Here is a 10,862-nt window from a genome sequence, read left to right on the forward strand (position 1 = left end):
CGGCACTTTGTGTCGACGATCCATTCGGGCAGTAGCACGCCTGCAGTGACGCTGCGCTTTCCGCGTCGACCCGAGTCTTTCCGCGGTGGAAGATTCAGTGTGCGGCGGCGTGGCGCGCAAGCTCTGAATCCACGCTGGATTCCCTTTCCTCCGTCCGAGTCACGGCCACGCCACGTGCTGTTAGTTACTGCATGCGTGACCTAATTTTCCCCCGAATTTGCCGATCCATCGGATTCGGAGTACAACCTAATTGTTCTTCGAGTTGAAGTATGAGCTGTTAGTTACTGCACGTCGCAACGGGGAGCAGAAGTATGAGCTGAGAAAAAAACAGAGGAGCAGCGCGAAGCGGGATGCTGGCTGTGTAAGAACGAAATCGATTATGTTGCAAAACAGTACTGTTTGTACTAGTAACAATTTACATGACATCGGTTGGTGAGAAGCTAAATTCTCCAAAGACTGATAATGCCTACGGTGCCCTACTGGATCGTCTTCAAATGCATCTCCTCCGTTGAGGAAGCTGCTGTGTTCTACGTCAACGGCAATGTCGGGAAAGCCGGACTCTGCATCTACTGATTTTTCTTCACTTGTGATCCCGTCGTCCACGGTTATGCCAGTCGTCTCCTTGGTCGGCACGGCAACTGCGTCCGCTGCTTCGGTTGGCGCGGAGAGCACGTCGATCCAGCCCTCGTCCGAGTCCCAGTCCGGGAGCGCCGAGGCAGGGCTGGCCAATGCTCTGATCCTCCTCTCGGTGCTGTCCTGCTCCGGCTCCTCGGTGTCGGACTCCGACTCCCATAATGCCGCGTCTAGCGTGCTCTTGGGCGACACCCATTTGCTCTCCATGGCTTGCGGCTTCGCGTCGACCACGGCGGAGGCCAAGAACGGGTGCTCCAGGAGCTGCGCCGCGGTGCACCGGTCGCTGGCATGCCTGACCAAGCACCCGCGCAGAAAGTCCTTGGCCTCGGCGGACAGCCATTGGGGCACCTCTGGGACGGCCTCCGTGTACCCGATCCGGTGCAGCGCGGCGAGCGCGTCGCCGTCCATGCCGTTCCACGGGGCGCGGCCGGTGGCCATCTCGACGACCGTGCAGCCGAGCGCCCAGACGTCGGCCGCGGGGCCCTGCTCCTCGCCGCGCGCCACCTCCGGCGCCATGAACGCGGGCGTGCCGCCGATGATCGGCACGCCAGCGCCCACTTTCCTCGCGCAGCCGAAGTCCGCGAGCTTGGCGCGGCCGTCGGCGCCGATCACGACGTTCCTGGCCTTGACGTCCCCGTGCACCATCCCGGCGCCGTGAAGGTACGCGAGCCCGGCCGCCACGTCTGCGGCGTACCCGCGGACGGCGCGCTCGTCGAGCCCCCCGTCGATCGCCGACCGGTCCGCCAGCGAGCCTCCCGGGGCGAACTCGAGGAAGAGCTGGTAGGAGCCGTCGCGGGCGGCGCGGCCGCCGATGCAGGAGACGACGCGCGGGGAGCGCAGGCAGCACAGGAGGCCCTCCTCCCTCTTAAGAGCCGAGGCGCACGCCGCCGTGGCGGACTTGACCGCGAAGAGCTCCCCGGAGGCGTCGTCCGCGGCGAGGAACACCTCGGCCCCCGAGGCGCCGCGGCCGAGCGTGCGCACCCGCGTCCATTGCTTGCTCGCCATCTTGATCTTGTGTGCGTTGCGAATTGGGGTTGTCGTGGTTTCTGCTGGTACTCTGTTCTCGAGCTTGCTGAATTGTTGATGGGTTCTTTCTTTGGCGGGTCTGCTGTGTATATATAGGCCTTGTAGTTGGGGAGAAGAAAAGTTTGGAACATGGTGAAATTGTTTGGCGTGTGGGGGCCGGATTAGGAAATCCAGAAGCGAAAAGGTGTGGGAAGCAAGCTGCTTAGGTTCTCGGCACGCGCTCGCGGCGGCGTCCTCCCGCGAGTGGGAACGCGCGGTCCGGTCCGGGCATGACCTGACCAAGCTTCGCGCTCAGCCTCTTCTTGCTCCGCGCCTAATAATCTCGTGTCCGAATGGGAACAGCATTAAACCGTGTCAAATCTCTCGCATCCCGGGTCGACTTCCTCTCGGATTCTATCTAATGGCGCCAGTGTTTTGAGCTCAGCCGAGGATTCTTGGAAGGTGAAATTTGCTACCAGCTATAGTTGTCAAAGTCTTGGTCGCTCGTGGCGAGATGAGGTGTGTCCGCGTGTGTGTGTGTGTGTGTAAACGAATCGGGGCTGGAGGTGTTGGTATTTGGCCAGTTGGGTCTCCTGGGTTGGTCGTTTGCCACTGTGACTGTGGCATGCCAAGTCAACCCCCGCAGGTGCACTGCACTGTACTGTACTGTGCATTATGGTGCGGCGCCACCGGACTGTTCCGTGTGCACCTGCCCCCAGCATCCATATCTAGAACAAGACTGACGGAAATACTCCTCAACGCGGATCATTTCTGAAAGAATGTAAGCGACGTCCCGACCCAAGTTTCTCTTTAGCCCGAAGCAAGAAATCACAGCTGGTCACAGGCGCGACCCCTCCAATTTCACAGCTGGTTACGGTTCACCGGAAAGTTCCCTTTCGTCACCGGAAAAGAAAGCTCGTCGTGGACGGCCTTGAACGTGGGTGGCTCCTCGTCCGCCTACCGGAGGGAAAAATTCCGAGTAAATATCTCGTGCGCGTCTCCTCGTCCGCGGCATCATATGCGCCATTCCCCACATCAGAATAGGAGGGACCCGATTGTTTGGTTCCTCCTCACGCCACTCCATTTCACCGCCCGGCCAAGTAACCCATTTTCCACCCCAAGCAGAAAGAAGCCCACACCACACCACAGAGGCTATGAATGATGGTGCACTTGAAACTCGAAATAATTATATCACCGCAGTCGTTGTTCTCGTTCGCAGATCTGGCTGGCAGTGGCGACGGCTGGTGCACATGAGCTCAACGTCTCAAAAAGTGCACCCCAAGCCACACAGCCACACAAGTCAGCCTTCACCGTAGTTTAGTTTAACTTAATCCCCTCCTCAGCCAGTAATGATTGTATATTCCCCGCAAAAAATTCTTATGATTGCACAAGTAAATTTTCACTAATTAATTTAGTACGTGCTCCTACTCTGCAGTGTTCCAGTGCCGGCCGCCAGGTACTAACACTATATAATTCGACATTCCATTTGGTCATGCTGATCTTTCTTTCTGGCGCCTGTTGCTGTCAAGCCAAAAGGCAACGATTCTTGCTTTTCCTTGGAAAAGGCCCCAACTCTGAAGCAGGTGGCGGCCCCTTGACCTTGCTGAACGCCAACGGTATGATCTGCGCCGATCGAAACGATATTGGGCAGATATGAAAGCGACGGAGTATATATGTAGGAGCCGTCTGTTGCAGATAAGTTTGAGTTAGATGAAGCCGCCAAGCCAACTTCTACTTCAACTGACACTACGCTGTATGCAACATCCAGCAACTGTTGCCTGCGTGCGTGCAAAGAACATTCAGCTAAACTCATTCGGAGCCACATACATCGAACCTTCAGAAGAAGAATTGTTCCGTCCACTTGAACAGTTCTACAAAAAATGGACCTAAATTCTACTCCCTCCGTTCGGAATTACTTGTCTTGAAAATGGATGTGTCTAGACATATTTAAGTTTCTAACCGTTTCCAAAAGTCAAACGCTTCCAACTCAAACATGTTGCTTCCCAATTGCGCGCAGTCGAAAGAAAAGGTCTGCGTGCTTCGCTTTTCTTTGCTTTGTGTCTCAGGAAACATAGTCAACGTCCAAACTACTCTTGAGAGGTAGTCAAGGACCTCTCAAAAAATGGGCAGGTACAAAGGAAAGGGCGCCTGAATTTGATCTGGAGGCAGCTAGCGTGCATCGTTGACATATAATTTGAAGCTCGGCGGGTAGTTTAACCCGGGAAGAGGTTGACCAGCTGAAGGGGTGGGGCCTTTAAAGGAGTTGTATATTTTGGAGAACCGAACTTCTTGTACTACTCAATTACAATTGTGAGTCCATCACTAGTTATAATTGTGTTGCCATCAGTATTACTGGAGAGATCATCTGATGGGATGGAAATGCAGTATGTAAGACATGATATGAAGTTCGCTGGTTATAAATTGAGGCAACAGCCAGCAGAGCGTGGCGTACAAGTTAGGGACGATCGCTAGGATGCGTCCAGATAGTACATGGGAGATCCAGAGAAGGAGGTTTACACAGAGAGAGAAAACAGATATAGGGGCTTTTGAGGGACCGGATGGGAGTACCTATCAAAGAAGTAGGGTATTAGAGCATCGACAGCCGTGACCTGTAAATCCGGACCCTCAAATACCCGTGGACGCGCCCGGATGCGCCCGCGGACAGTGACAAGACCAACCATAAAATTGATCGTTTGCAATCACATACCTTATTTCCGAAACACCTATTACATGCAGTGCCATGCACGACGATCATCCCGTCCGTCTTGGGCCGACTGGGCTATCAAAACACACCGAAAATTGCTCATGGTTAAGATTTTCACACCCGTATTAGTCCCACCTCATCGCGTGACGAGCTAGTCGACCGGCTTAAATATCCGCGTCGTGCAGAAGCTTGGCACCAGGTCGACGATCATCCCGTCCGTCTTGGGCCGACTGGGCTATCAAAACACACCGAAAATTGCTCATGGCTAAGATTTTCACGCCCGTATTAGTCCCACCTTATCGCGTGACGAGCTAGTCGACCGGCTTAAATATCCGGGTCGTGCAGAAGCTTGGCACCAGGTCGACGATCATCCCGTCCGTCTTGGGCCGACTGGGCTATCAAAACACACCGAAAATTGCTCATGGCTAAGATTTTCACACCCGTATTAGTCCCACCTCATCGCGTGACGAGCTAGTCGACCGGCTTAAATATCCGGGTCGTGCAGAAGCTTGGCACCAGGTCGACGATCATCCCAATTTGTCAACAAAAAATCGATGAGCAAAATAAATATATATTGTCTTTGTAGTAGGGGTATAACGTACACGAACAAGAAGAACTTGACACTGGACGAACAATCATCAACTAATGAATGCAGGCTAGTGTCAAGTTATCTTGCCCACGCAACGATAATTGATAGACCTACACAACAACAGAGAAGCTCGCCGCCATGCACCGGCGCGGCTATTTAAGCCGGTCGGCGTCCGCCTCGCCCGGTGATGTGGGACTAAAATTTTGATGCCTTGATGAGAGAGGACGGAGCTTTAGTCGCTGCAGGTGGGACCTCTACGACCTGCAGCGGTGTCGACTATCGACGCTCTTACCTTCACAAAAAGAGGGTCTGAACCTGTATAAATCTTTGCGCATACTCCCAGCCGCACTGATAGGTAGATACAATTGTCTCTACACACACCCATATACTATTGTGCACCAAAGAGACAGACGTCACCGCCCACGCCTTCGACAAGGCGTGTTGGCAGCTCAGTTGGCCAAAGCGCGATTTAAACTTCCCGGAGATCGAGACTGTGACCGATGCGGAGTTCGTCGGCTCCGACATCAAGATGGCGACCGTCACGAAGAAGAACAAGGCATGAGTCGATTTGGACCAGTGCGACGTTCGTTGACGGGATTAGACTGATGGCAAGGTTTGCGATGAAAAATCCGCAGCCGAGCAGGCGGAGTATGAGTTATGGGCTTCGTCGAACAACGCGGTGAAGGAGGATGAGGCTGGCCCCTCGAGGTGTTGGAAATATGCCCTAGAGGCAATAATAAAATGGTTATTATTGTATTTCCTTGTTCATGATAATTGTCTATTGTTCATGCTATAATTGTATTAACTGGAAACCGTAATACATGTGTGAATACATAGACCACAACATGTCCCTAGTAAGCCTCTAGTTGACTAGCTCGTTGATCAATAGATGGTTATGATTTCCTGACCATGGACATTGGATGTCATTGATAACGGGATCACATCATTAGGAGAATGATGTGATGGACAAGACCCAATCCTAAGCATAGCACAAGATCGTGTAGTTCGTTTGCTAAGAGCTTTTCTAATGTCAAGTATCGTTTTCTTAGACCATGAGATTGTGCAACTCCCGGATACCGTAGGAATGCTTTGGGTGTACCAAACGTCACAACGTAACTGGGTGGCTATAAAGGCGCACTACAGGTATCTCCGAAAGTGTCTGTTGGGTTGGCACGAACCGAGACTAGGATTTGTCACTCCGTATGACGGAGAGGTATCTCTGGGCCCACTCGGTAATGCATCATCATAATGAGCTCAATGTGACTAAGGAGTTAGCCACGGGATCATACGTTACGGAACGAGTAAAGTGACTTGCCGGTAACGAGATTGAACGAGGTATTGGGATACCGACGATCGAATCTCGGGCAAGTAACATACCGATTGGCAAAGGGAATTGAATACGAGATTGATTGAATCCCCGACATCGTGGTTCATCCGATGAGATCATCGTGGAACATGTGGGAGCCAATATGGGTATCCAGATCCCGCTATTTGGTTATTGGCCGGAGAGGTGTCTCGGTCATGTCTGCATGGTTCCCGAACCCGTAGGGTCTACACACTTAAGGTTCGGTGACGCTAGAGTTGTTATGGGAAATAGTATGTGGTTACCGAAGGTTGTTCGGAGTCCCGGATGAGATCCCGGACATCACGAGGAGTTCCGGAATGGTCCGGCGGTGAAGATCGATATATTGGACGAAGAGTATTGGAGTCCGGAAGTGTTCCGGGGGTACCAGGCTATGGCCAGCATGACCGAAAGGTGTTTCGGGAGCCCCGGCAAGTGTTGGAGGGCCTCATGGGCCAAAGGGGAAGGGGCAAACCAGCCCACGAAGGGGTGGTGCGCCCCCCACACCCTTTCCCACGTTACTTGGGGAGGTGGGGCGCCTCCACCTGGCTTGGGAGGCAAGCCTCCACCTGCTTGGCTTGGGGGGCAAGTCTCCCTAGGATTTTCCCTAGGGAGATCCAATCTGCTTGGCCGCCGCCCCCTAGGGGAAACCCTAGGGCGTCTCCCCCTCTCCCCTTGCCCCTATATATAGTGGAGGGGTGGGAGGGCAGCCGCACCCTTCCCTGGCGCAGCCCTCTCCTCCTCCAACTACTCCTCCTCCGTAGTGCTTAGCGAAACTCTGCCGGAGAACCACGAGCTCCATTGCCACCACGCCGTTGTGCTGCTGGAGTTCTCCCTCAACTTCTCCTCTCCCCTTGCTGGATCAAGAAGGAGGAGACGTCCCCGGGCTGTACGTGTGTTGAACGTGGAGGCGCTGTCCGTTCGGCGCTAGATCGGATCTTCCGCGATTTGAATCGCCGCGAGTACGACTCCATCAACCGCGTTCTTGTAACGCTTCCGCTTAGCGATCTTCAAGGGTATGAAGATGCACTCCCTTTCTCTCGTTGCTAGCATCTCCTAGATTGATCTTGGTGACACGTAGGAAAATTTTGAATTATTGCTACGTTCCCCAACACGAGGGTGCTCGTGGTCAGTTTGGACTAGAAGAAAGAGAAGGACAAGTCGAACTCCGACAATGAGTGGGACAATCTATGAGTAGTTTGCAGAGATATTTTATTTTATATTCGAAGTATCTATATCGGAACTATTTTAAAATTTATATTAAAACTATTTCCCAAATTTGCATGTCTGATCGAATTTTTAATGTTTCAATGTTTTCATGTCCAAAATATGGGATCTACTGGAGTAAAATGGCGCCCCATTTTACATCACTCGTTGTAGCATAAGGGTATGTTTGGTTCTTGCCTCTAGATGCCCTGCCAATATTGGCTTGCCAATTATTTGACGTGAGATTCCACCGCCCAGGGTTGGCCAAAATTTTGGCAAAACACCGTGAAGGAAAGAACACTGGACTCGTTGGCAGCCAAATATTTGGCAACAAAGCAAACAATATACAAAGGATTTGGCGTGACCAATATTTTGGTAGGGTGTGTTGGGGGCATAAACCAAACAGCCCCTAAATGTTTTCGGGTGATGCAAAATACACTTTTTTTGGTGGGGTTACACTTTTTGTGATGTAAAATTACTTTTTGCCCAATATACATCACCTGTTATTGATGCTCTATGTTTTTCGAGTAAAAGGAAAGTAAACAGATAAGTACGAGCCCACCAGTTTTTATCGGTCTAGAAACATGATTCGAAGCACGGAGAGCATGGTGCATAGTACATACGTGTCACGTGCGCCAGCACGCAGCCGACACGCGACCCAGGAGTGCACGACGAGCGGGCGAGTGCGTCGGGCAGCGGCGAGGGGACGCGGGAGGAGGAGGGCGGCCGTTGCTGGATGAATCTCCACCTGGCGAAGCAACCTCCGGAGTCTGGACGCGACGCTCACTTGTCGGAAAGGTCTGGCTTTCACTGGTCGGCTCGTCGACTCTGCTGGACCCACGTCGCCCAAGAAGAGGTTTTTGACTGGCCGCGGGGTGGTGTACTTTCTTAAGGATCTTTCGTTTCTAGTGCGTGTGCTGCTGTGACGCCGCGCTTTCCGCGTCGACTCCATCCCTTTCGCGGTGGAAGCTTCGGTGTGCGGCGTGGCCGGCAAGCTTGTGAACTGACGCTGGATTTCCTCCGTCGGAGTCATGGCCACGCGACCTAGTGTTAGTGTTGGTTAGTAGTACAGGCGAACGTGTCGCAAATTCGCAATGGGGGGAGTGGAAACATAGAGCAGCAGTATGAAAACAGAGTGCTTGTGCAAGAACGAAATCAATTGCATTAGTCTTCCTGTTGCAAAGCAACAATTTACATGATAGTTCGTGAGAAGCTAAACACACCAACGACTGTTGATGCCTAACTGAATCGTTGTAGGCTTCTACTCCATTAAGGACGCTGTTGTCGCCGTTGTACTCCACGTCCAAGGTAATGGCGAGAACGCCCGACTCTGCGCCGCTTGGTTCTTCGTTTCTGATCACGTCGTCGTCCAGGTCGATCGTCTCCTCCGTCGCTGCGTCTGGTGCTTCGGTTGGCGCGTAGAGCACGTCTATCCAGCCCTCATCGGAGTCCCAGTCCGGGAGCGCCGACGCAGGGCACGCCAGTGCTCTGATCCTCCTCTCGGCCGTGCCGTGCGACATCTCATCCTCGGCCTCGTCGGTGTCAGACTCCGATTCCCATAATGCGGCGTCCAGCGCGCTCTTCGGCGACACCCATTTGCTCTCCACGGCTTGCGGCTTCGCGCCGACCACGGCGGAGGCCAAGAACGGGTGCTCCAGCAGCTGCGCCGCCGTGCACCGGCCGCTGGCCTGCCTGACAAGGCATCTGGCCAAGAAGTCCTTCGCGTCGGCGGACAGCCATTCGGGAACCTCGGGCACGGCCTCCGTGTAGCCGATCCGGTGCAGCGCCGCGAGCGCGTCACCGTCCATGCCGCTCCAGGGCGCGCGTCCAGTGGCCATCTCGACAACCATGCAGCCTAGCGCCCAGACGTCGGCCGCGGTGCCTTGCTCCTCGCCGCGCGCCACCTCCGGCGCCATGAACGCGGGCGTGCCACCGATGATCGACCCGCCGCCGGCTCCCGCCTTTCTCGCGCACCCAAAATCTGCGAGCTGGGCTCGGCCGTCGACGTCGATCACGACGTTGCGCGCCTTGACGTCCCCGTGCACCATACCGACGCCCTGAAGGTACGCGAGCCCGGCCGCCACGTCGGCCGCGTATCCGCGGACGGCACGCTCGTCGAGGCCCCCGTCGATCGCCACCCGGTCCGCCAGCGAGCCGCCAGGGGCGAACTCGAGGAAGAGCTGGTAGGAGCCGTCGCGGGCGTCGCGCCCGCCGATGCAGGAGACTAGGCGCGGGGAGCTCAGGCCGGCCATCACCTGCCGCTCCCTCCTCAGCGCCGCCACGCAAGGCGTGCTCGCCGACTTGACCGCGAAGAGCTTCCCCGAGGCGTCGTCCGCGGCCAGGAACACCTCGGCCCCGGACGAGCCGCGGCCGAGAGTCCGCAGCCGCGTCCATTGCTTGCTCACGGTCACGGACATGGCCATCTTCTTTGCTCTGCCTTGGGAATTCGGATTGTGGTGGTTTCTGTTGGCACTCTGTGTTGTCGAGCTTGCTTGTGGCCTGCTGAATTGTTGATGGGTTCTCTTTTTTTGGCGGACGTGGAAGGAGTACTTGTGGAGAGGAAAAGTTGGGGAGATTGCAAGTTTAGAACATGGAAGGCATTTGGCGTGTGCGGGTACTAGGAAATCCAGGCGAAAAGGCGTGGGAAGCAAGCTGTTTCGGGTCTCGGCACGCGCGTGTGGCGCCATGGATGGGGTTGGGTGGTGAGTGGGAACGCGAGGCCTGTCCCGCGCTTGACCTGACCAACCTTGGAGCTCCGCCTATTCTTACTACCCGCGTAAATTAATCTCGTGCCGGAGCCGGAAAAAGGCAAAAACCGTGTCAAATCTATCGCATTCTATCTATTACTCGCCAGTACAGCAGTTGTCAAAGTCTTGGTCGGTCGTTGCAAGACGGACTGTCTGAAATGGAGCAGTGTGCTGGTGGTGTAGACGAATCGCCGGTCGGGGTCAGCGGCTGCACCTCAACGGTGTTGGCCAGTTGGGTCCGCTCTCTACGGTTGGTATGGTACTTTGACACTGTGGTTGCCCAAGTCCACCGCTGTACTTAGAGCAACTCCAATGAGGCGACTCATTTCGTCCGTCCACGTCCGTTTGGATCGGCGCGGACAAAAGTGACGTCCAACACGCTGACCCAAACTTAAATCGTGTCCGACTGGCGTCCCCGCCGACCCATTTCCGGCCCAAAATTGCGCCTGGAATGCGTCGGCGCGGACGCGCTGCGCGTCTCCTCGCCGTTCGCCGCGTCCCCACCTGCCGGCCACCCAACCGCCACCGGTCGTCTTATTTATGACAACCACCGACAGCGGGCCCACGCGTCAGCCAGTGGAAGCGTCCTTTTTTAACCACGCGTGCGGCGGGGTCGGCCTCATCCACTTCTCCCGT

At 54.8% G+C, this 10,862-nt stretch overlaps 2 protein-coding genes across 2 annotated transcripts; both read right to left on the reverse strand.

Annotated features, from left to right (window-relative positions):
* Positions 1 to 246: 246 nt before the first annotated feature.
* LOC123160535 (mitogen-activated protein kinase kinase kinase 17) lies at positions 247 to 1,741 on the reverse strand. The gene has a single exon (XM_044578347.1). It carries the CDS (start codon positions 1,636 to 1,638, stop codon positions 247 to 249), a length of 1,392 nt encoding a protein of 463 aa, XP_044434282.1. The 5' UTR covers positions 1,639 to 1,741.
* Positions 1,742 to 8,384: 6,643 nt separating this feature from the next.
* Positions 8,385 to 10,086, reverse strand: LOC123160546 (mitogen-activated protein kinase kinase kinase 17). Its single transcript, XM_044578355.1, has one exon. It carries the CDS (start codon positions 9,900 to 9,902, stop codon positions 8,385 to 8,387), a length of 1,518 nt encoding a protein of 505 aa, XP_044434290.1. The 5' UTR covers positions 9,903 to 10,086.
* Positions 10,087 to 10,862: the final 776 nt, after the last annotated feature.

Source organism: Triticum aestivum, chromosome 1D, assembly GCF_018294505.1.
Source record: "Triticum aestivum cultivar Chinese Spring chromosome 1D, IWGSC CS RefSeq v2.1, whole genome shotgun sequence".
NCBI lineage: Eukaryota > Viridiplantae > Streptophyta > Magnoliopsida > Poales > Poaceae > Triticum > Triticum aestivum.

Excerpts from the sequence above, each read along its gene's own strand:
- LOC123160546 (XM_044578355.1), bottom strand. The coding sequence starts at position 9,902 with ATGGCCATGTCCGTGACCGTGAGCAAGCAATGGACGCGGCTGCGGACT.
- LOC123160535 (XM_044578347.1), bottom strand. The coding sequence starts at position 1,638 with ATGGCGAGCAAGCAATGGACGCGGGTGCGCACGCTCGGCCGCGGCGCC.